Source organism: Urocitellus parryii, chromosome 6, assembly GCF_045843805.1.
Source record: "Urocitellus parryii isolate mUroPar1 chromosome 6, mUroPar1.hap1, whole genome shotgun sequence".
Classification (NCBI taxonomy): domain Eukaryota; kingdom Metazoa; phylum Chordata; class Mammalia; order Rodentia; family Sciuridae; genus Urocitellus; species Urocitellus parryii.
The window spans coordinates 197,752,176-197,772,164 of NC_135536.1; the positions used below are offsets into that span (position 1 = coordinate 197,752,176).

General features: G+C 66.6%; 2 protein-coding genes across 3 annotated transcripts in view; one reads left to right on the forward strand and one right to left on the reverse strand.

The window, feature by feature from the left end:
* The first annotated feature begins 628 nt into the window (after positions 1 to 628).
* Adrm1 (ADRM1 26S proteasome ubiquitin receptor) lies at positions 629 to 5,271 on the forward strand. 2 transcript variants are annotated; one of them, XM_026407853.2, is made up of 10 exons: positions 629 to 714; positions 1,197 to 1,410; positions 1,946 to 2,062; positions 3,362 to 3,485; positions 3,668 to 3,754; positions 3,962 to 4,043; positions 4,186 to 4,418; positions 4,572 to 4,729; positions 4,853 to 4,955; positions 5,039 to 5,271. In XM_026407853.2, the coding sequence occupies exons 2-10, from the start codon at positions 1,198 to 1,200 to the stop codon at positions 5,143 to 5,145; spliced, it is 1,224 nt and encodes a 407-aa protein (XP_026263638.1). In that variant the 5' UTR covers positions 629 to 714; position 1,197; the 3' UTR covers positions 5,146 to 5,271. The 2 variants fall into 2 exon arrangements, with proteins under 2 accessions (XP_026263638.1, XP_026263637.1); XM_026407852.2 differs by having other exon boundaries at positions 642 to 728.
* Positions 5,272 to 5,342: 71 nt separating this feature from the next.
* Lama5 (laminin subunit alpha 5) overlaps positions 5,343 to 19,989 on the reverse strand; it is a 17,992-nt gene continuing 3,345 nt past the window's right edge. The window contains 55 exon segments of the mRNA XM_077800185.1: positions 5,343 to 5,605; positions 5,727 to 5,846; positions 5,974 to 6,067; positions 6,146 to 6,279; positions 6,360 to 6,510; positions 6,591 to 6,746; positions 6,819 to 7,011; positions 7,083 to 7,222; positions 7,314 to 7,452; positions 7,527 to 7,688; positions 7,777 to 7,907; positions 8,024 to 8,170; positions 8,238 to 8,370; positions 8,449 to 8,597; positions 8,680 to 8,802; positions 8,874 to 9,036; positions 9,119 to 9,252; positions 9,413 to 9,566; positions 9,640 to 9,776; positions 9,877 to 10,053; positions 10,128 to 10,276; positions 10,350 to 10,529; positions 10,887 to 10,997; positions 11,305 to 11,407; positions 11,501 to 11,642; positions 11,813 to 11,967; positions 12,126 to 12,242; positions 12,374 to 12,570; positions 12,741 to 12,911; positions 13,309 to 13,420; positions 13,585 to 13,695; positions 13,774 to 13,925; positions 14,392 to 14,473; positions 14,475 to 14,542; positions 14,630 to 14,668; positions 14,671 to 14,691; positions 14,694 to 14,780; positions 14,783 to 14,807; positions 14,891 to 14,991; positions 15,295 to 15,509; positions 15,587 to 15,667; positions 15,862 to 15,932; positions 15,934 to 15,990; positions 16,122 to 16,235; positions 16,742 to 16,972; positions 17,540 to 17,623; positions 17,705 to 17,798; positions 18,062 to 18,231; positions 18,365 to 18,505; positions 18,668 to 18,718; positions 18,720 to 18,813; positions 18,991 to 19,120; positions 19,123 to 19,194; positions 19,563 to 19,774; positions 19,858 to 19,973. Coding sequence (XP_077656311.1) covers positions 5,466 to 5,605; positions 5,727 to 5,846; positions 5,974 to 6,067; positions 6,146 to 6,279; positions 6,360 to 6,510; positions 6,591 to 6,746; positions 6,819 to 7,011; positions 7,083 to 7,222; positions 7,314 to 7,452; positions 7,527 to 7,688; positions 7,777 to 7,907; positions 8,024 to 8,170; positions 8,238 to 8,370; positions 8,449 to 8,597; positions 8,680 to 8,802; positions 8,874 to 9,036; positions 9,119 to 9,252; positions 9,413 to 9,566; positions 9,640 to 9,776; positions 9,877 to 10,053; positions 10,128 to 10,276; positions 10,350 to 10,529; positions 10,887 to 10,997; positions 11,305 to 11,407; positions 11,501 to 11,642; positions 11,813 to 11,967; positions 12,126 to 12,242; positions 12,374 to 12,570; positions 12,741 to 12,911; positions 13,309 to 13,420; positions 13,585 to 13,695; positions 13,774 to 13,925; positions 14,392 to 14,473; positions 14,475 to 14,542; positions 14,630 to 14,668; positions 14,671 to 14,691; positions 14,694 to 14,780; positions 14,783 to 14,807; positions 14,891 to 14,991; positions 15,295 to 15,509; positions 15,587 to 15,667; positions 15,862 to 15,932; positions 15,934 to 15,990; positions 16,122 to 16,235; positions 16,742 to 16,972; positions 17,540 to 17,623; positions 17,705 to 17,798; positions 18,062 to 18,231; positions 18,365 to 18,505; positions 18,668 to 18,718; positions 18,720 to 18,813; positions 18,991 to 19,120; positions 19,123 to 19,194; positions 19,563 to 19,774; positions 19,858 to 19,973 — 6,933 coding nt within the window. The 3' untranslated portion in view covers positions 5,343 to 5,465.

A 19,989-nucleotide genomic window follows, 5' to 3' on the forward strand; every position in this document is an offset into this window, starting at 1 on the left:
GGCTCCCTCGCAGGGCCCCGCGCCCGCTGTCCATGGCAGGAGCGGAGGGCGGCGCGGCGGGGCGCTCGGGCCGCGGAAAGGCGCGCCGCCCCCTCCAGGGCACCCGGCCGTCCGTCGGCCGCCACGGCTCAGGCCACCGTGCGGCCGTGGCGACACCCGCGCCTCCTGGGTCCAAGGCCCTGGAACGTAGCTGAGGACGCACGAGGGTCGGGCGGGCTTCCTGCGGGCCTGGCGCGGTGGCTCCGCAGGGTCGGCTGGTGGCCGCTGCCGGCACCTGCCCCAGGCCCGCACAGCTGGGCGCACCCGCACGCGGGCGGCACGGAGAGCGGCGCAGAGCCACCGGCTCCCGGGGTGAGGCTCTCCCGGGGTGAGGACGCGGAGCCCAGGGTTCGCGGCCCGCCGTTCCCGGCGCCGCCGCCAGGGGCCGCCGCCGCTCCCCTATGACACAGCAACAATAGGGGCCTCTCTGGCCCGTGCGCCCCGGGACCGCGCTTCCGCCGGAAGGGAGCCGCCGGCGCGGGGGCGGGCCGGGGCGGGCCGGGAAAACGGACGGCCGAGTGGACCAATCGTGGGCGGGATAGATCCGGCCGAGGGGCTGATGGGGCCCAATCGGCGGCCAGAACGCGGACGGGGCGGGCCGAGAGCGGGTTTCCGGCGGGGCCCGGCAGGCGCCGAAGAGGAAGAGCGAACCCGGACGGCGCCTCTTAGCTAAGGGTGGGCGCAGCCAGGTGCGGGGCGGGCCGGGCGCGGGTGGCGGGCGGCGGGCTCGACGCGCGACCCCTCTGGCTCGGCTCCGGCTGGCGAGGGCTCTGTAGGCCTCCGCGAAGCCGGACGAGGGTGGCCGGACGGGCCTGCCGCCGCGAGGGCGCCCCGGCCCGGCGAGAGGGCAGGACGCGGGCAGCCGCGCGGCACCCCGAGGCGGTGCCCCGCGGAGACGGCCAGCGGGTCTCCCTGCCCGGCCTGACGCGGCGAGGCCCGCGAGTGCGGGCGGTGACGTCGCGGGGCGCGCGGGCTGAAGGGGCGGCGCGGCTTGGGTGCACTTGAGAAGCCGAGAAGCCGCAGGCCCGGCCTGGGTCTTGGCCCGTTGGCCGGGCGCCGTGGGGCTGGCCGACACTGGGGCGGGGGGCGGCGGCTAGCTTTCCGGGACCGTGCCCGCCCGCAGCTCGCTGGGCCTCGTGCCCGTCTTTGCTTTTCAGGATGACGACTTCAGGCGCGCTGTTCCCAAGCCTGGTGCCAGGCTCTCGGGGGTCCTCCAATAAGTATCTGGTGGAGTTTCGGGCAGGGAAAATGTCGTTGAAAGGCACTACTGTCACTCCAGACAAGCGGAAAGGGCTCGTGTACATCCAGCAGACAGACGACTCTCTCATTCACTTCTGCTGGAAGGACAGGACATCTGGGACCGTGGAAGACGTAAGTGCGGCCAGCCTGAGCTGCCCGAGGCCCAGGCAGTTGGATGGCAGTGGGGGTCCCCTGGGCACACACGGGTTTGGAGGGATCTGCTGGGGTTTGCTGTCTGGTGCTGCTTCCAGCCACACCACCACATAGGGTTATGTGCCTCAGCGACCCTGGTCACTGGTGACACATCCGAGACCCAGTCCCTGGCTTTGAACGTTAAGGTCAGCTGCCTGGCGCTCTGGACGGCCAGGAGGGCTCTGTGTAGGGAGCTTTGTCTTCACACCAGGCTGCTCTTTGTTACAATCAGAGCCAGCCAGTCACCTCTTGTCCCAGCTCGGAGCGCCTTCCCCAGTGTCCTTCAGGATCTGGAGGCCTTGTTCCGCCTGGCCCTTAGCACCCTGCCCTTCACCCTGACCCTGGCTCATGCACCCGCAGAGACCTGCTGGTGAGGGGCTTGGAGAGGCCCGCCCTCTTGGGGTGCAGGGATTCTTGAGAGGCTGGGCCTTGGCAGGGCAGGTGTGTGACTCCCTGGCCCCCTTGTGGTCGCCAGGACTTGATTATCTTCCCTGACGACTGTGAGTTCAAGCGCGTGCCTCAGTGCCCCAGCGGGAGGGTCTACGTGCTCAAGTTCAAGGCTGGGTCCAAGCGGCTCTTCTTCTGGATGCAGGTACTCGGGAGGGCTTGAGTCCTGCCTGCTCTGTGGTGGTGGTCAGGTGGCACTGTCAGGTTAGACAGACGCTGCCCGCATCTGCCTGGTGCTGCGCTGGCAGTCTGGGTGGGGCTTGGTTGAGCGTGTGGGGACAGTGAGGGTCTCTCAGCCCTGAGGCACATGGCTGGGCAGACCAGCAGGACCTTGGCTCCCTGAGGTATCTTGACAGGCTGTGCTCTGGCCACGCCCACCCTTTCTTTCATTTTGAGGCAGGATCTTGCCAGCTTGCCCAGGCTGGGCTGGGATGCAGGGCCAGCAGGCCCCACACAGCCCCCTGCTGCTGCTGGAGGAGAGGGACATCCTCCCGCGGCCTCCTGTGCCACAGCTGTTGGGTCCATCCAGTCGGGGAGCCACTGCTGGCTCTACCACTGTAGGTGGCCCTGGTGCAGGTCCCTGTCCTGAGCTCCTGCAGGCGGAGTTGCACAGGTGACCTGGACCTGGCGTCGTCGTGGGCCTGCGGGTCTGCTCCTTGGGTCGGGCGTGGGAAGGGCCTGCATGCCCCCTTTTTGGACAGACATAGGTGGCCGTGTCCGTTTGCAGACTGTGGGCTGTGCCCTCCCAGCACTGTCCAGAGAGCAGCAGCTGTGGCTGCAGTTGACAGGGGCCTTCCACTGCTCAGCTGTGCCTGGGGGCCAGGGGGGACGGTGAGTGGGGCTCCCATGCTGGTGCAGACTGACCCAGAGTCCTGCCAGGTGTCTGTCCCTTTTTAGTGGGTTGGACACAAGGTCTGTATTCATTTATTTTCCTGTGGTTGGTGCTGAGGACGGAACCCGGGAACCCAGGAACCCAGGGCCTCGCGCGTGCCAGGGAGCGCTCCTCCGGAGCCCTGCCCCGCCCCTCCGTCACTGCCTTTATTCTTGACTTGACTCATTTAGTACGTCTTGCCCTGTGCCTCCGGGGCAGTACCTGGGTCCCCTGTGCCCGGCAAGGTCTGTAGTGGGTGCTTGGAGACACCCTGGGCCCCTCTCCCAGCTCCCTTGGTGGGCAAGGCTGGGGGCTGGGAAGGCCCAGCTGGAGGGGAGGAGACCATGCCGAGTCGGTGCTAAGTGCTGTCCGAGCTGTGGTGTCCCTTGTGAATTGGGCACCTCCAGCTCAGCAGTCAGTGGCAGGTGGCAGAGTGCCGAGACCCTGCTGCCACTCTGGGGGTGCCGTCTCCTAAGCTGGGGCCGAGGGCTCCTGCTGTGCATGCAGGGTCCAGCAGGCAGCAGGGCACGCGCCTCCTGGGTGGCTCAGCTGCGCTGCGTGGTCTCCCCACAGGAGCCCAAGACCGACCAGGATGAGGAGCACTGCCGGAAAGTCAACGAGTACCTGAACAACCCCCCGATGCCCGGGGCGCTGGGCGCGAGTGGGAGTGGGGGCCACGAGCTCTCGGCGCTGGGCGGTAAGGCGCCATGCCACCCGTGCAGGCCAGTGGTGTTCAGTGGACCAGGAGTTCTGAGTTAGCATGCTGTCCTTAAGTCTCCAGGGAGAAGCTGGGCTCAGGACTTCCCCTGGCGTCACGGTGCCAGGCGGGCCTGGGACAAAGCCACAGGAGGCCCCGCATCTGAGCCCTGTGTTTTCCAGGTGAGGGTGGCCTGCAGAGCCTGCTGGGGAACATGAGTCACAGCCAGCTCATGCAGCTCATCGGACCAGCCGGCCTCGGAGGACTGGGTGAGGCCCCGGCTCTCTGCCCAGCTCCACCCGGGCAGGGCCTGTTTACCTTGGGGGGTGGGGGGTGCGCGGGGCTCAGGGGACGCTGGGGGGGGGAGAGGCCCTCCAGGCCACCAGGGAGGACCCCAGCTGGCTCCGACCTCCCTTTCTGTTGTAGGTGGGTTGGGGTCAGGGGAGTTCTGAGCACACGTCTCCTTGCTCCTGTAGGTGGGCTTGGGGCTCTGACTGGGCCGGGCCTGGCCAGCTTACTGGGCAGCGGTGGGCCTCCTGCGAGCAGCTCTTCGTCCAGGTGAGCCTGGAGCACCCTGCCCGCCGTGCAGTTGCCGTCAGTAATGATGGGGTGGACAGATGGGCATGGCGGGGAGCCTCCTGCCAGGGATGGTGGCCCCGGGCAGGCTTCGCTGCTCCAGCACAGCGCTCGCTCTTCCCAGCTCCCGGAGCCAGTCAGCAGCGGTCACCCCGTCCTCCACCACCTCTTCCACCCGAGCCACCCCAGCCCCTTCTGCCCCAGCCGCCGCCGCAGCGACCAGCCCCAGCCCTGCACCCAGCTCGGGTACTGGGACCAGCGCGGCAGCCAGCCCCGCCCAGCCCATCCAGTTGAGCGACCTCCAGAGTATCCTAGCTACCATGAGCGTGCCGGCCGGGCCGGGGGGCAGCCAGCAAGGTAAGGCCACAGGAGCCCCTCTGGCTTGGGACAGTGTGGGGCGGAGCCAAGGCCTGGGCCCTGGACACGAGTCTCGGCTCTGCTGCCCCCTGCTGCCCGCCGTGGGTGCCCAGCCAGCACCGGGCCACTGAGGGCTGTGCGCTTGTGCCCTAGTGGACCTGGCCAGCGTGCTGACGCCAGAGATCATGGCACCCATCCTCGCCAACGCGGACGTCCAGGAGCGCCTGCTGCCCTACCTGCCCTCGGGGGAGTCGCTGCCCCAGACGGCAGAGGAGATCCAGAACACACTGACCTCGCCCCAGTTCCAGCAGGTAGCCAGGCCAGGCCCTGGGCCCCGAGGACGTACCCACAGAGCTGGCAGCCAGCGAGGTGGCCCCGAGGCCTTGCTAGGGGCGCAGCCCCGACCCCCCACTCAGCTTGGACTCTCCTTGCAGGCCCTGGGCATGTTCAGCGCAGCCTTGGCCTCGGGGCAGCTGGGGCCCCTCATGTGCCAGTTCGGCCTTCCAGCGGAGGCCGTGGAGGCCGCCAACAAGGGTGGTGAGTGCTTCTCCTCCTTCACCTCTGTCCCTTTGGGTGGCAGACCTGGGGGAGGGTCAGTGGCCTGTTGAAATGCGTTTCAGATGTGGAAGCGTTTGCCAAAGCCATGCAGAACAGCGCCAAATCAGAGCCGAAGGAGGGCGACGCCAAGGACAAGAAGGACGAGGAGGAGGACATGAGTCTAGATTAAGTTATGGGGGGGGCGCAGGGTCAGTGTGCAGCCGCGCGTGCTCCTGCTCCTTGGTGGCGGTTGGGGTCCTGCGCAACCACCGCTCCTCCCTTCAGACTTACTGATAAATAAAGGTCCTTTCTTTTACCTGCCACCTCTGGTCTCTGTGCCCGGGGAGACCCCGCCATGTTCTGCCTACAGGACATGCATCACTCCAGTTTCAGTTTTGAGCTAACAACGTTTAATTTTTGCTTTTAAGAAGGACAGTGGTTCACAGACTCACACCGCTAGGCATGGGCAGGGGGGCTGGGCAGCAGGGACAGCCTGGGGAGAGGTCTGTACTACCAGGCAGGGCAGCCCCTGCCCCCCACGGCCCCCTGGACCCCCACAGAGTGAGTTCCAGCAGTGGGGAGCCCGTTCACCATCAGCTTCCTCATGCAGCCCTGAAAGGTGGGGCGTCCAGGCGCTGTCGCTGTGGGCTCTGGGGCAGGTGCAGAAGGGCAAGGAGGGCTGGTTGGGGTGGCAGGAAGTCCCGTGGTTGCCCGCCCGCTCACCTCTGCCCCAGCAGGGAGGTCCCCCCACTTGGCTGAGGCCACACTCACCAGGCAGGCCTCCAAGGTGCAGGGGTGCTGGGGCATCAGCCAGGGTGCCCGGCGAGGGGCCCACTGTGTGGTTGCTGTGTGTGTCCACCTCCAGCCGGATCATGCTCCCGCCCTTGATGGCTGCAGGGCCAGCTTTTGAGTGCCATATTCCGCCCTGCCCTCCCTTCAGTGCCAACTGAGGCACAGGCTCTCCAGCTGCCCCTGTTGAGTCCACCCCAGCTCCCTGGCCATGAAGGAGCCAACTCACCTGCCAGTCGGTGCCACTTCCCGTCACACAGTACAGTGGGGTGTGTCACCCACGTGGCAAACTCGCCTGCCCCGTCGTCTGCCCGCAGTAGGACCTGGGGTCAGGGACAGGTCAGGGGCTGCCACGCCAGTCCCCCTGAGTGTCACTGCAGCTCTAAAGCAGCCCTGCTCACCTGCTCCTTGGACAACTGTAGCTGCAGGTAGGGGGCATCCTGGGTGCGGCCCAGGTGGAAGACCAGGCCAGTGGCTGCCAGGGGCCGCACCTCCAGCTCCAGACTCACGTCGGGCAGGGTGGCCTCCGGGAGGTCTGTAGGAAGGCCGCAGTGGGAGAGGAGGGCCCGCCCAGAGCCTCCCAGCACCCCCCGGGGCCTTGCCGTCCCCACAAACCTAGAGTGAGGACTCCACCACCCGGGAAGAAGAGGCCGTCCTGCAGGGGGCCTGAGGGGCAGGGGGTGACCCCCACTATCTGTGTGGGGTCCCCCAGGGGCTCCCCATTCAGCTGCAGTCCTTTCACACAGCCACTGAGCCCGGTGGCCACCTGTGAAGAGGAGGTGGCTGGGGTCAGCAGGGGACAGTAGCTGGGTGAGGCCAGGACAGGGTGAGGGCCAAAGTTCTCACCGGGAGCTTGGGGCTGTGTCTGCCAACTGGGAGGCCCCCCACAAAGAGAGTGTGTGACCAGGGGGCTGTCACCCTCTGGGGGCGTCCCTTCTGGCTCCTGGCCCGGGTCCCGTCCACCAGCAACCGGATCCGACTCGCCTCCCAGCGCACAGACACCTGGGGAGGCAGAGCTGGTCAGGGGTGCTCCTGAGCCCTCCCAAGTCCCCTCTCTCAGACTCCCTCACCCACCGTGTGCCACCGGCCTGCCCGCAAACGCTGGCGGCTTTGGACGTGGAGCTGGAGCCCAGGGCCTTCTGTCTGTGCGACCAAGTGTCCGCGGCTCAGGAAGAGCGCCAGGGAAGGGCTGCTAGCCGTCAAGGGGGCAGCAAAGAGCAGGAGGCCCCGGGGGGCGTCGGGGCGGACGCGCATCGAGATGCGGGACCTGAAAGCCCAGCCCGGTGTCAGCCTTGCCTTGGCAGCCCCTCGCACCCACCCAGACTGGCCAGCCCTTACCTCTGGGGGACCAGGACACCCGCAAACTCCAGGTGACTAGGCAGGGGGCCCCCAAACTGGTAGGCATCTTGGATGGTTCCGAGACGCAGGGGTGGCATGCAGGCAGATCCCTGGCTGGGCCGACGGCTGGGGTGGGAGGCCTGGGGACATGGACAGGGATGTAGGGCAACCTGCCTGGGCCACCAGCCCACCCACCCCAGCTCTGCCCACATGCCACCCTGGATACCCCACCTTCCACACCGCGGCCCGCAGTCCTCGTGGTCCCTGCCCCAGGGTCTGGGTGCGTGGGGAGGCTGGCGCACAGCCCGTGCTCACGTTGACACCACCCAGGTTCTGCTGCAAGTCGAGCACGCGCTGCGGCCCCTGGAGCCTGTGGGGCAGGTGCGTCAGCAGCGGAGGTGGCCCAGCGGCTCACGCCCCACGCCCCACGCCCCACGTGCTCACCGCTTAACAAAAACGTTGCTGATGCAGCCACTGAAGTTGGGCAAGATACCAGACTCAGGCTGGCCTCCCAGGAAGAGCTGCGGGGTGCCCTCGGGCGTGGGGAGCCTGGGTCCCTGGTGCGTCATCGTCGGCTGCAGCTGGTCATCCACGTAGACCATAAGCCTGGGAGAGAGTGTGGGGTGTCCAGGCCTGTCTGCCCCCCTGGCCTGGCCCAGACCCGCGGAGGCAGAGGCGCGGCAGGCGGGCTCACTCTGCGCCGTTGCGGTAGAAGGTGACGTAGTGGCTGGCTCCGTCAGCAAAGACCTCGTCCGTCTTCACCTCTGTTCTCAGAAGCTGAAGGACCATGTGGCCCTGCTGCAAGGACACCTGGCAGGACCCGTCCTGCAGACAGTGGCCAGGTGAGCCAGCAGGCCACGTGCCCAGACTGCCCCCAGCCACTCCCAACCCGCCAGTCCCCACAGCAGGTGGGAGCAGGAGTGGGCCCCGGGCGAGCTCACCGGGGACGTCTGGTAGTAGAGCAGGCCGTCGTCCTGGGTGCTGCGGAAGCCAAAGCCAGAGTAGAAGTCGTCGCTGGTGAGGGGCACCACGGCGGGGAGGGCCAGGGGCAGGAAGCCGTGGCCGTGCAGTGTAACCGCGCGTCCCACCTGTGGAGGGCTTGCTGAGTGCCCGCCAGGCCTGGAGCCAGGCTGCCCACCCCGGGGAGGCGCTCACCAGCAGGTCCGCGGTGCAGCCGAAGCTGATGCCCGAGGTGTTGAGCCTCTTGAGGTCCACGTACTTGCCCAGGGCCTTGATGCCCTTGACGCAGCCGCGGATGGAGCCTCCGGAGGGGAAGAGCCCGAGCAGGCTGTGGGACGGCACGGTCAGGCACCTCGGGCTCCGGGGGCCGCCCCTCCCTCCAGCCCCAGCCCCGTGCCATGGTCACCTCGGGGGCAGCTGCTCTGGAGGCACCCCACCCAGGTAGTAGGCGTCGGCCAGCTCCAGGGCGTTGTCCTGGTCCACGCTGAACACCGTGGCCCTCTCCACGCGCACCAGCACGCGCTTGCGGCTGCCGGCCAGCAGGAACACCTGGATCTGGAGGGGCAGTGGCTGTGAGCAGGTCCTCACCAGCCCACCTGTCCCCCCCGCGCTGGCCTTACTGCCCAGCTGGCCTTACCGCCTTGCTGGCCGCAGTCAGTGGGGGCGGGGGCTGCAGCGGGATGGCCTCCTTCAGCCCAGCGCCGAAGTCGAAGAGGAGCACCAGGCTGCCTTCGCGCACGGCCAGGCACAGGAACTGGCCCTGGAGGTAGAGGGAGGGTCAGCACAGAGGCAAGGGGGCCGGGCTGGGGCAGGGCTGGGGCTGGGCCGTGCCTGGTGCTCCAGGAAGAAGATGATCCCACTGTGGGACACGAGGCGAAGCTCCTGTTCAAAGCGCTTTGTGCTGCTTGGCTGCCTCTCGAAGCCGATGCGGGCGAAGCCCGTGCCATCCAGGTAGGAGCCGTCTGTGAGCCATGGGTCCCCAGTCGACTTGGAGCTGCAGGTCAGAGGGTCGGGGTCAGTGGAGGGTGGGTGGGTGGGTGGGTGGGTGGGTGCAGGTGAGACCAGGCCCCACATACCGGGCACACGGCTTGTCCACGGCTGTGTTGAGCAAAAAGGTCCTCTCGAAGTTATAGAGACTGATCACCTCCTCGTTTAGAGTGTCCATCTCAATGCAGCCCCGGTAACCAGGGAAGCGGAGAGGTGCAGGGGGCTGTAGGCACAGCACACAGTTAGTGACACTCCCTACTGGGAGACACTGATGGGAACTCAGACTACAGTATGATGAATTGAGGCTAAACACTGAGAAGAACTTCCCAGGGCAACAAAAGCAAGAGCTGCTGGCTTGCTCCCTGAGCCTGGGCTGGGCTTACCGTGAAATTGCTGGGGTACCCTCCCACATAGAAGACAAAGTCATCAGGCCGCAGGCTGAGCAGACCTTCTGCCCCAGGGGCCTCCGTGTCCCCCTTGGTCTCGTGGACCATCTGGTTTTCCACCGTGACAGACATGTGGCCAAACTGGAGGGTCCTGAGGACAGAGGTGAGTGTGAGAATGGGCCTGCACGGCAGTGGAGGTCCTGGCCCCGCTGCGGGCCTCCCACCTGTCCATGCTGACAGCTGCGAACTGCTCCCCAATGCTCTGCTCCACGCTGAGGGTCGCAGGCCCGGCCTCCCCCAGCCGGTACACCCAGTGCACCTTCTGGTTGCGCAGGGACACGCCCATGTAGTCTCCAGTGGCCTGCGGTGGCAGTGGAAGGACAGTTGGGGCAGGGACCATGCTCCACCTACTGCCAACCTGATGCCCAGCCCAGTCTCTCTCCCTCTCCCCTGCCCAGTACCTGGCGGCTGCCCATGTACAACACAAAGTGGTCCCCAGCATCTTGCCCGGGCGGCGGTGCTGGCTCCGAGTCCTGCAGGTAGAACTTGAGCGCAGTGTAGGCGGCGAGGTCAGCAAGGTCCCGCGGGGCACGCAGTTGCACCCAAGAGCGCCCATTGAACTTCATGGGCACCTTGACCTGTGGGAACGGGAAAGTCAGTGGTCAGCACCTGGTCTCCTGGCCACCCGCCGGGTCCTGGGACTCCCACCCACCTTGCTGGCGGCACCCCGGGCCTGGGCAATGAGCTCCCGCACGCGGCCGATGTTGGCAGACAGAGCCAGGCTGGCGTTGTGCCCTCCACGGTTCTCCAGGTCACCCAGCTTGGCCAGCAGCTGCGGCAGAGTCTTCTCCAGGGTGGACACTGTGGGGCAGGGCGGGGCTGAGAGTCTTGCTCTCCTCCCTCTACCCCAGGAGCTCCACGGACTGCTGCTCACCTGAGCGGCCTGTGTCAAGCACCACCTGGCCCAGGTCCTGGCCCTGCAGGCCCCCAAACTGGCCCTGCCACCGTTCCACGTTCCTCTGCATGTCCTTGAGCTGAGACTGCACACGGGCAGCTGTGTCCTGTGCTTCTCTGGCCACAGTCTTAGCATGGCTGATCTTCTCCGCAGTCCCATCTGCAGAGGGCACGCTTGGCAGGAGCCGGCTGAGCACTTTCTGGGCTCGGCTTTCCCAAGCCCCTCTGCTTGACTTGGTCCCCACACCCTGCAGCTCAGTACCCTTGAAAACAGGCTCCGCCTCGCCCGACCCAGAACGCGTGCCCTCCACCCTCCCACCTGGCCACTGCACCTCCTAGGCCCTCGCCAGACCCACAGCTCCAGCCCCACTGGCCCCACTCTGGCCTCTGTGCTCACAGACTGACCAGCTGCTCCCAGCCCCCAGGACGCCCTTCCCATGATACCCAACATCTACCCCTGCCTGGGCACCATGGCGATGAAGGGACAGGAGCAGCGGCAGGACAAGTGACCAAGTACCTGTGTCCATGGCCAACATGGCCTGGGCGGCCTGGATCTGCGCTGCAAGCTGGTCCTTCTTGGCCTGGACATGGTGGAGCTGGGTCCTGGCACCTTGCAGGGTGACCCGTGCTGTGGGACAGGCAGCTCAGCACTGGGGAGCCCTCCCCCAAGACCCCAGGACCAAGCCACACATACCCAGGTGGACAGCCACCCGGACGTGGGGCCCAGCTTCAACCCTCTCTGGCTGCGCCTCCTTGGCCCACGCACACCCCGAGGACGGCAGGCTTTGTGGGGCCCTCAGGTGGACATGGACAGGTGGAGCAGAGCCCACTCACCCTGAGCCACACTCTAGCAACCTCAAACCCCACACAGACGCAGCCCAGAAGCCAAGGGGCTCTAAAGAGTCTGGATGTCCGCATCAGACCCCAGCACTCACCCAGGCCCAACCTCTGCTGCTGCCCACGGACGGCCTCTTCCAGGGCACTGCTGTTGGTCAGCAGCTGTTGGGCTTGAGCTGCCAGGCCCTGCTGCACCACCACCTGCAGGCACAAGAACAGGTGCAGGCCACACTGCAGGGGAGGTGGGCAGGCTAGGGGGCTCCGGTTGAGCTGAGGGGAGGGCTGGGGACGCACCTCCCACGTACGGCTGGCCTGCTGTTGAGCCTGGCCCGCGGCCACCTCCGCAGCCTGCACAGCTTCCAGGATGCTGCTGTAGGCATTGCTGGCCTCCACGGCCCTCTGGATGAAGCGGTCCTGGTTGACGCCGAGGATGATGCTGGTCGGGGAGGGGGATCAAAGGGCATCTAAGTGAACCCTCTGCCTCTCCGGCTGCTTCCTGCCAGGCTGGACCCTGATTTCCTGTGGGCTGAGGGAGGCCTGGCTCCCCCAGGGAGATCTGGCTGCATCCCCAGGTGAAACTGGGGCTCTCCCCATTGGACCACGCACCTGGACAGGTTGTGGGCCAGCTGGTCCAGCTGCTGTGCGTGGGCCTCGGCAGCCTCCACCAAGTCCACCTTGCTGCCCGCTGGGGAGAAAGTCTGTATCTTCTGCAACAGTGGCGTCCGGGCCCCATCCAGGTTGGCAGCCAGGTGCTCTAGGTCCTAGGGGTGGGTGGGCTCAGTGGGACCCTCCTGAGACCTATGCACTGCCCACCTGCCCAAGGGCCGCGCTCTCTATACAAGTGAGCCCCCAAACTAGCCTCAGGCTGCAGCCCTACAGGAGCCTGGGCAGGAAGGGCCAAGAGGACAGCTGTGCTAACCTCCTCAGCCTGGTCCATGCCATGCAGAAGCTCAGAGACACGGGCCAGGGTGTGCCTGGCAGCCTGCAGAGTGTCCTGCAGGGTGGCATTGTCCCGGGACAGCTCCTGCTTCCGTTGCTGAAGGAAAAGTTGGGGGAGGATGGGATTAAAAGATGCGTGTGGGGGGAGAAGGCTGCTGGGGGGAGGGGGAGGGCTACTGGGGGGGAGGGGGAGGGCTGCTGGGGGGAGGGGGAGGGCTAGGTTCTCACCAAGGCCTCCTCCAGGCGTGCCAGGTTGTGGCTATTGAGTTCTTCAGCCTCCCGTGTGGTGTCCACTGCCCGGTTCAGGGCCTCACGCAGGTCCATGAGGCTGGCCTCGTGCTGGGCCAGCTGACTGCGGGTGCGTGTAGCCAGTGCCTGATTCTCCTCCCAGCGGCTGGTCAGCTGATCCTGGATGCGGGCCAGCACTGGCCGACATAGGGGTGTGAGGACGGTCACTCTGGAAGCCAGCTTCCTTCGTGACCCTTAGTCCTCACCTGGTCCCTGCCTAGTGCCAGTCCACACTGACCTCAGCCGGGCTCCCAGGTCATGTCCCTGCCCCTTCCCAGTCCTGCCTGACGGGGGCCAGCACACTTACGCCTCTGGGCCTCAGCTAGCTCAGTTTCTGCCACTGCCCGGGGGGCCTCCAGGTCACGTGCCCGCATCTCCTGGAGCAGCCGTTCCACCTCTGCCAGCGTCTGGTGCAGCTGCTCACCCGACGGGACTGAAGCATTGGCTGGTGACAGGTGGCCCATCTGGGATGCCAACTCTACAAGGGAGGGGGCTGCAGGTCCTGCGGCTGGCCTGTTGCCCAGTAACCCCGACAGCTGCTGAGCCTGCATCCTCAGCTGCCTTTGCTGCCCCTCGTCGAAGCCGACTCCTGGTCGCTGACCAGCTGCAGCTGAAAGCCCCTCTTTCCACCCTCTGGCTGGGGCAGCTCCTATGTCGGGAGCTCAGGGGCTACTTCCCAGTCTCAGATCTCACGTGTGACCAGTCTGCAAGGGTGACTGTCAACCCAGGTTCTTCCAGGGAGGCTGGGTGAGGTCAGCCCCTCGCCCACCTCCCGACACTCCCCACCTCCAGTCTGCCCGCGGCACTTCAAGGCCAGGCTCAGATGCAGACCCAGGGCGCACACCCTGAGGCAGCCAGCCTGGGCTCCAGCCTACCATTCAGGGTGTGGTCCACAGCCTGGAGGGTCCCCAGCAGCACCTGCACCCGGCTGAGGGTGGCCTCAGTGGTGCCCAGCAGTTGGCCTGCCCAGTCTCGGGCTCCTGCAGCCTGTGGGTGACATGTCCTTCAGCCCATAGCCCTGCTGTGGGGAGGGGCGGGGCTGGACAGGGGCACAGGGGATGGCCTGGGGCGGCAAAGTGTTGGAGGCTCCCAGAGTCTCCCCAAGAGGTGAGCCCCCAGGGGACTGGGCCAGGGGTCTCCCGGGGTCCTGCCTGGCCACCCAGCTGCTGCACGTCCTGCCCAAGGCTCGTGCTCTGCTGCTCCAGGGCCTGCAGCTGCTGTGTCATCTCATGGCGGGGGCCCAGTGGGCTCCGGAGCTGGCTCTGTGGGGAGCAGGAAGTGGGTGCCTGCCCTGCGGGGCCCTGGAGGGGCCGTGGAGGGGCCCTGGAGGGGTGTGGTACCTGTAGGTCCACGATGGAGGCGTTCAGCCCGTGCAGCCGGGCCCAGGCCACTGAGCTGGCGTTGACACCCTGGAGCTGCTCACGGAGGGCGGGGAGGAGGGCGCCAGCCCGCTCCAAGTCATCCAGGAGCAGGACCACGCAGTGGTCACACACTGTGGCAGCAAGGGGCCAGAGATCGTGGGGTCAGCACGGAGTGCATGGGTCAGCCAGGGTCACAAGATCAATACAGGGGCCCAGGATTGGTGGGAGGTCTGGGGTTATGGCAAGGACATGGGGTCATCAGAGAAAGGGATCAGCACCAGAGCTAGGGACAGGGTCAGAGGTCAACATGGAGCCAGAAGGGTCTGCCAGAGAAGTGGCAGTGACAACAGTGCCCCTGGGGTCAGTTGGGACGAGAGTCTCAGCTGGGCAGGAGGTGTCCAGGTAATAGGGATCCAAGGTCGGTATGGGTCCCAGGTCAATTAAGGCCATCTTGGGGGTCAGGAGGACTCAGCAGACCTAAGGACGGGCATGGGGTCCCTGGCACAGCGAAGTCCATATGAGGTTGGGACTCCCACTCTGCTGGGTGGAACTGCAGGGTGGGACAGAGACAGGGCAGAGGTGCAGGGTGGGACACACCTTCGCAGTGGACGCCATGGCCCCCGGGCCCGCCAGGCACGGGCACCTGGTGCTGCTGGCCGCAGGTGTCACAGCGCTCCCCCACTGAGCCCTGGAGGACAGGTGCAGCGGCCTGTGTGCAGGTCACAGTGTCCCTCTGGGCACTGGCAGCCTGTGGAGAGGTCAAGGTGAACAGGGCTCCCTGACCTCAGGGTGTTGGCCATTCATATGCCCTCCACTGGCCCCTGGCCATACTTACGCCTACAGCCCTGCTCTGGATGCCCCCAGTGACCAGGGCACACTCGCGGCACTGGAGTCCCCGGCCCCGGGTTGGCACTGGCACTGTCCAGTCTGGGGGTGACACTTGGAGCTCTCTGCAGCTGGTCCACAGGCACAAGGCTGGCAGCCCCACAGCCCTCAAAGCCAAAGTGTCCTTCCTATGGCACAGGCTGTGGTCACAGCCCTGCATGCCCTCAATACCCGCCTCCAGCCCTGAGCTCCCGGCTCCCAGCAGCAGTACGACAGCGGTCACAGCCGCTGCCCCAGCCACACCTGTCTTGCAGAGGCAGCGCCCACTCTGGGGATCACAGGTCTCGGTCCCACAGGGGGAGCAGTCACACCCTGCGGAAGGGTGGCTGTGACAGCTGCCCTGGCCCCACCCCCAGGCCCTATGCCCATCGCCACCCTGCCGACTGGCCCAGGCTGCTCAGACCCCACGGCCACCAGCTCGCTGTCTGACCTGGCCCTCCTCCCTGAGCCCTGCCCAGGCCGCCCTCCCTGGACGCAGGGGAACTGTGGGGACTGACTGTGAAGCTGACCGTGAGAGGGGCCTGCCCATGAGGTGGAAGGGACCCTGCCAGCCCAGGGGGCCCAGTGCCAGCTGCGCCCGGCCCCGGTACACCCCGCGTCCCCACCCGGGCCTACGGGTACAGTTGCCAGGCAGCAGGGCGTTGCCGTAGAATCCTGGTGCACAGCGCTCGCAGCGGGGCCCTGTGGTGTGGTGCAGGCAGCCGCGGCAGGCCCCAGTCAGGGGGTCGCAGTCACTGACAATCACGTTGGGGTCACCGTTGCCACTGCAATCACAGGGCTGGCACACGCTGCCCAGCACCAGGGGGTTCCCGAAGAAGCCAGGTGCGCATCTAGGGATGGGGGGCTGGTCAGTGTCCGCGGCCCCCCAGGAGCAGCCTGGTCTACGCGTGGCCCACCCCCAGCTCACCGCTCGCAGGAGGCTCCAGCATAACCAGGTCTGCAGAGGCACTGAGTGCGGCCACCTCGCAGGACACAGCCCTCCGCGAAGCTGTAAGGATGTCAGTGGCTCACCGTGTGCCTGCCCCTCCACCCTGGAGCAGCCCTACCTCAGGGCCCACCCTCTGCCCTGGGCCTCTGCCCTGGGCCTCCAGGGGGCAGCATGAGCCTCACCAGGGAGACACGGGGTTCTGAGGGGCTGCCGGAGCCAGGCGGGGGGTCTCAGGGGGAGCGCTGGGCACTTACTTGTTGGAAGGTACTGCCAGGGGGCAGGGGCAGCTGACACAGGGGGCTGTGGGGTCCCCTGAGCTGCTGCGCACAAAAGCCCGCCTGGCAGCGCTCGCAGCGGTCCCCCTCGGTGTTGTGCTGGCAGCCCTAGGGCAAAGGGACAGTGGGCACAGTGGAGGCCCCAGGCCCTCCTCCCCGGACTGTCTGTCCCAGAGGCTCAGGGTCCTCCCCGCTGCCCTCGGGCCCTCAGTGGAAGCCCCTCTCCCTGGCCTACTCACCACACAGACGCCAGAGCCAGGGAGGCAGCGGTCCGAGTGGCCGTGGCACTGACAGGGCACACAGCGGCCCAGAAAGAGGCCTTTGACGTCCCGGTAGTAGCCGGGGGCACATTCCTGGGGGAGTGCAGGGGGCACTGGAGATGGGCGAGGGAGAGGGCGGGCAGGGAGGCTGCCGGCACAGCATGGGCACCACGGGGTCAGAGGCTGGCCTGGGCAGCTAGAGGCAGGGCAAGTGTGTGGCGCTGGTCCCCAGGGCCAGGCAGAGGCACCGGCTCAGGGATAGCTGGGCACTGGGGCTGGTGACCAGGCCCTCCGCACAGAGTATCTCTTTCCAGGGAGTGTCCAGACATCAGCCCCTGGAGGGGCAGGTGCCACTGAGGACAGGTGAGAGGAGTGGCTAAGACGTGGGGCAGAACAGGTGGACGTGACGCAGGGTGGACGGCTGGCGGGGGCAGCGCCCAGGGAACACATCCACAGCAGCTGTGTGCAGGGGCATGGGCGTGGACAGCCGGGAGAACAGCTGACACGGGCAGGCACAGGGGCCAGCAGGCAGCGTGGGGACAGACAGGGAGAATGCTCAGGGGGAGGTGTGTGCAGGGGCAGCCGCCCCCAGTGCCTACCTGGCACGAGTCCCCACGGTAGTTGGCTGGGCACATGCACAGCTCTACGCTGCTGGCCGGAGGCCCTCTGCCTGCCTCGCTGGCCACCTCCAGCACCACCCTACCCAGGGAGGTGGCCGAGGAGGTCTGTGAGAAGAAGGCACGGATCTGCAGCTGCTCTAGGCCCGCCAGCACCATCATGAGCTCTTCCCGGGACACAGCGCTGTGGGTCTCCAGGTGTCGAAAGTTCCCCTGCAGCACCGAGAAAGGACCCCAGTGGGCCACACCAGTGGGCGGAGCCTAGGGTGGACCCTCGTGGCGGGACAGATGCACACGAGTTACAGGGACAGGAAGGAGGAGGTTGCACAGGACGCACTCTGCAGAACCAACACTGGACCCTCCCTCACAGCACACACCAGGCCACTCCAGGCCACTCCAGGTACACCAGGCGCTCAGGTGCAGGGAAGGGCTGCGCTTCTAGAACAGGACGCAGGCCCAGGCCTTCCTGACCTCCCTCCGTCCCCTCCAACAGGACACCAAAACATCAACTGCACATGAAAAATGGGTCCACTTGGGGCACTAAAGAGGACTGTCCATCACATGGAGCCTTAGAGGAAACAAGGAGGGAGCCGGCTGGCCACTGAGGGTGGGAAGCCCGTCACCGTCACAACCAGGGAGCAGCAAGACAGTGTCACACGAGTGACCGGGAAGGAAGCCTGCCTGCCCAGCCACCTGTTCTGGGGCCTTCTGCATTAGAGGGTGGGTGCAGTGGCCCTGGGCCCGCTGTGCCGCGCTGGGTCTCAGGCCAGCGCCACCCACCTCCACCAGCTGCAGCTGCCCTCGATGAACATGACCCGGTGCGGGGTACGCCGGCTCTAGGAACATGATGCTCATCTGGTTGCCCTGGAGACACGTGGGCTGGGTCAGGGCCAGCAGCTGGCGCCCACCCTCCTGCTCACCTGGCCATGTCCACCGTGTCATTACCTGCAGCACCACATCTGGCCGGCTCTCTGTGGGGATGAAGATGTCACCGCGCTGGGTCTCTGAGTGCAGTTCATAGCGGAGGGTCCCACATAGGACGACACCTGGTGGCAGGACAGAGGGGACCACCTGACTAGACCCTGGCCACAGACTGGCGAGTGGTCCTGAGGCTGGGCCAGGTACACTCTCACAGCAGTCCTGCCATGGGCTGGCCCCTTGCTGGCTTCTTCTCTCGCAACAGGCCAGCATTCAGGTGCCCCTCACCAAGGGGGGGCATCCTGGGACAACACCTCACCACCCCTCCCAGGCCTCCAGAGGAAACGGCCACCCTTGACTTGCCCACCCCCTGGCCCAGTGCCTCTGCTCACCCGGTCCCCCAGGTAGGAGCGGGGCGCCTGCCAATACAGCTCGGGGAAGGTGTCGTCCACGCGCCTCAGGTCTGCATGGAGCAGCTCCGTCGCTGCCCGCCACTCATGGGGCACCACCTGCCGGTCACTGCTCAGCAGAGTCCAGCCCTCCATGTCCACAAACTGTGGGCACACGGTGGGTCACCCAAGGTGGATGCCCACTGCGTGGCCCCACCCTGCTTTCCAGTCCCCCTGGGGAGGGATGTATGCCCTCCCCAAGGAGGTGCCAGCCTCGGTCCTGGTCCCCAGGTGGTACCTCGTGGCGGGCATGGACGGAGCTCCTGCAGCTCTCTGTGGCCCCGAAGCAGAAGCAGCGGGTGCAGCCCTTGGGGTTGGCAGCCTCCAGGGAGAAGGTTCCGAGGCGACACTGGTCACACCGTGGGCCCTGCACATTCTCCTGGGGAAGAGGAGGAGGCAACAGGGGTCAGTCGTCCTGGCCCCAGGGTCACTGTCACCCCCTCACCCACAAAACTTCCAGGGAGCTCTAAGCACCCAAGGATGTGGCCGAGGACAGCCTCTCGGCCAAGAGGTGCAAGACAGGGGCCTGGTGGCTGCTCACCTTGCAGTGGCAGTGGCCTGTGATGGGGTCACAGATGCTGGGTGCCGTGCCCTGCCTCGTGACACTGGCAGGGGAGGCAGTGGGGGTAGCCGTGGAAGCCGGGGGCACAGGAGTCACAGCGGCGCCCGGCCACGTTGGGTCTGCACCTGCCGGTGGACAGAAGCAGCTGAGCCTCCTTCACCCTGCCCATGTGCAAGAGCTCATAGGGTCCCCGTCTGGACAGTGTCCCCCAGAGCTGGGGGGGCAGGGTACACCGGCCCCACTGGTAAGGGCAGTGTCACTCCTGGCCCACGACTGCCCAAGGCCAGGCCCTCCCAGCTCACCTGCACTGTCCACTGTCCACATCACAGGTGGGGTCGGTGAGCTCCTGGACGCCGGGCCCTGAGCAGTTGCACTCCTCACAGCCCACCAGGGGGTGGCAGCCGAAGGTCTGGGGCTGGCAGACCAGGCAGTCGGGGGCACCGTGCGTGGGGGGCAGATGCACTGGCCTGTGCGCTCGTCACACAGGCGGGTACCACAGTCACAGGCTGCAGGGGGACACAAGTGGCTGAGCCCTCTGCCCTACTCAGGCCCACCTGCAGTCCTCAGGACCATGCCAGTCCTGCCCCTGCTGGGCCCCTGTGCCCAGGACAGCTTCTCTGACACACAGGAACTGCCTAGAGTCCACGTCCAGGGCCGGGGGCTGCAGGCAACCTGCCAGTCCCTGGAGCCTTCTGGACAACCCTGCCAGGGGCACCCTGTGGGCAGGCCCGCTGTCTGCCGGAGGTCCACAGACAGCCCCAGAACCTCTGCTGACCGTCTGCCCACGTTCCCGAGCACACCCCACTCCACCAGCAAGTGCCCCTCGGGGTCCAGCGCTCACAGCGGCCGGTCTCCTGAGCACCGTGGTACTCACGTCTGCAGTTGGGGAAGCCCCAGTAGCCAGTGGCACAGCGGGAGCAGTCGCGGCCAATAACATGGGCCCGGCAGGGACACTGGCCCCCAAGGCGCTCACACGAGGGCCCTGTGGCCCCCACCTCATGGCAGCCACAAGGCCAGGCCCCGTTATTGTAGAAGAGGGAGAGGGAGGCGGCGGCATTTCGGCAGAACAGGGATGAGCTGCTGGGGCTAAATTGGGGGACAGGTGGTGAGGACAGCGCCCAGCCTGGACCCCACCCCGGACCCCACCCTGGACCGTGGTGCTGCCCCACCTGATGTGGTAGCCGTGGGCCGCACAGTGGCTGATGAAGTCATAGGACTTGTCCAGGGGCTCCTCTCGGAGGTAGCTGGAGCTGTAGACCTCCGCAGGGACCACCAGAATGTAATCCTAGGGCAGAGGCCTG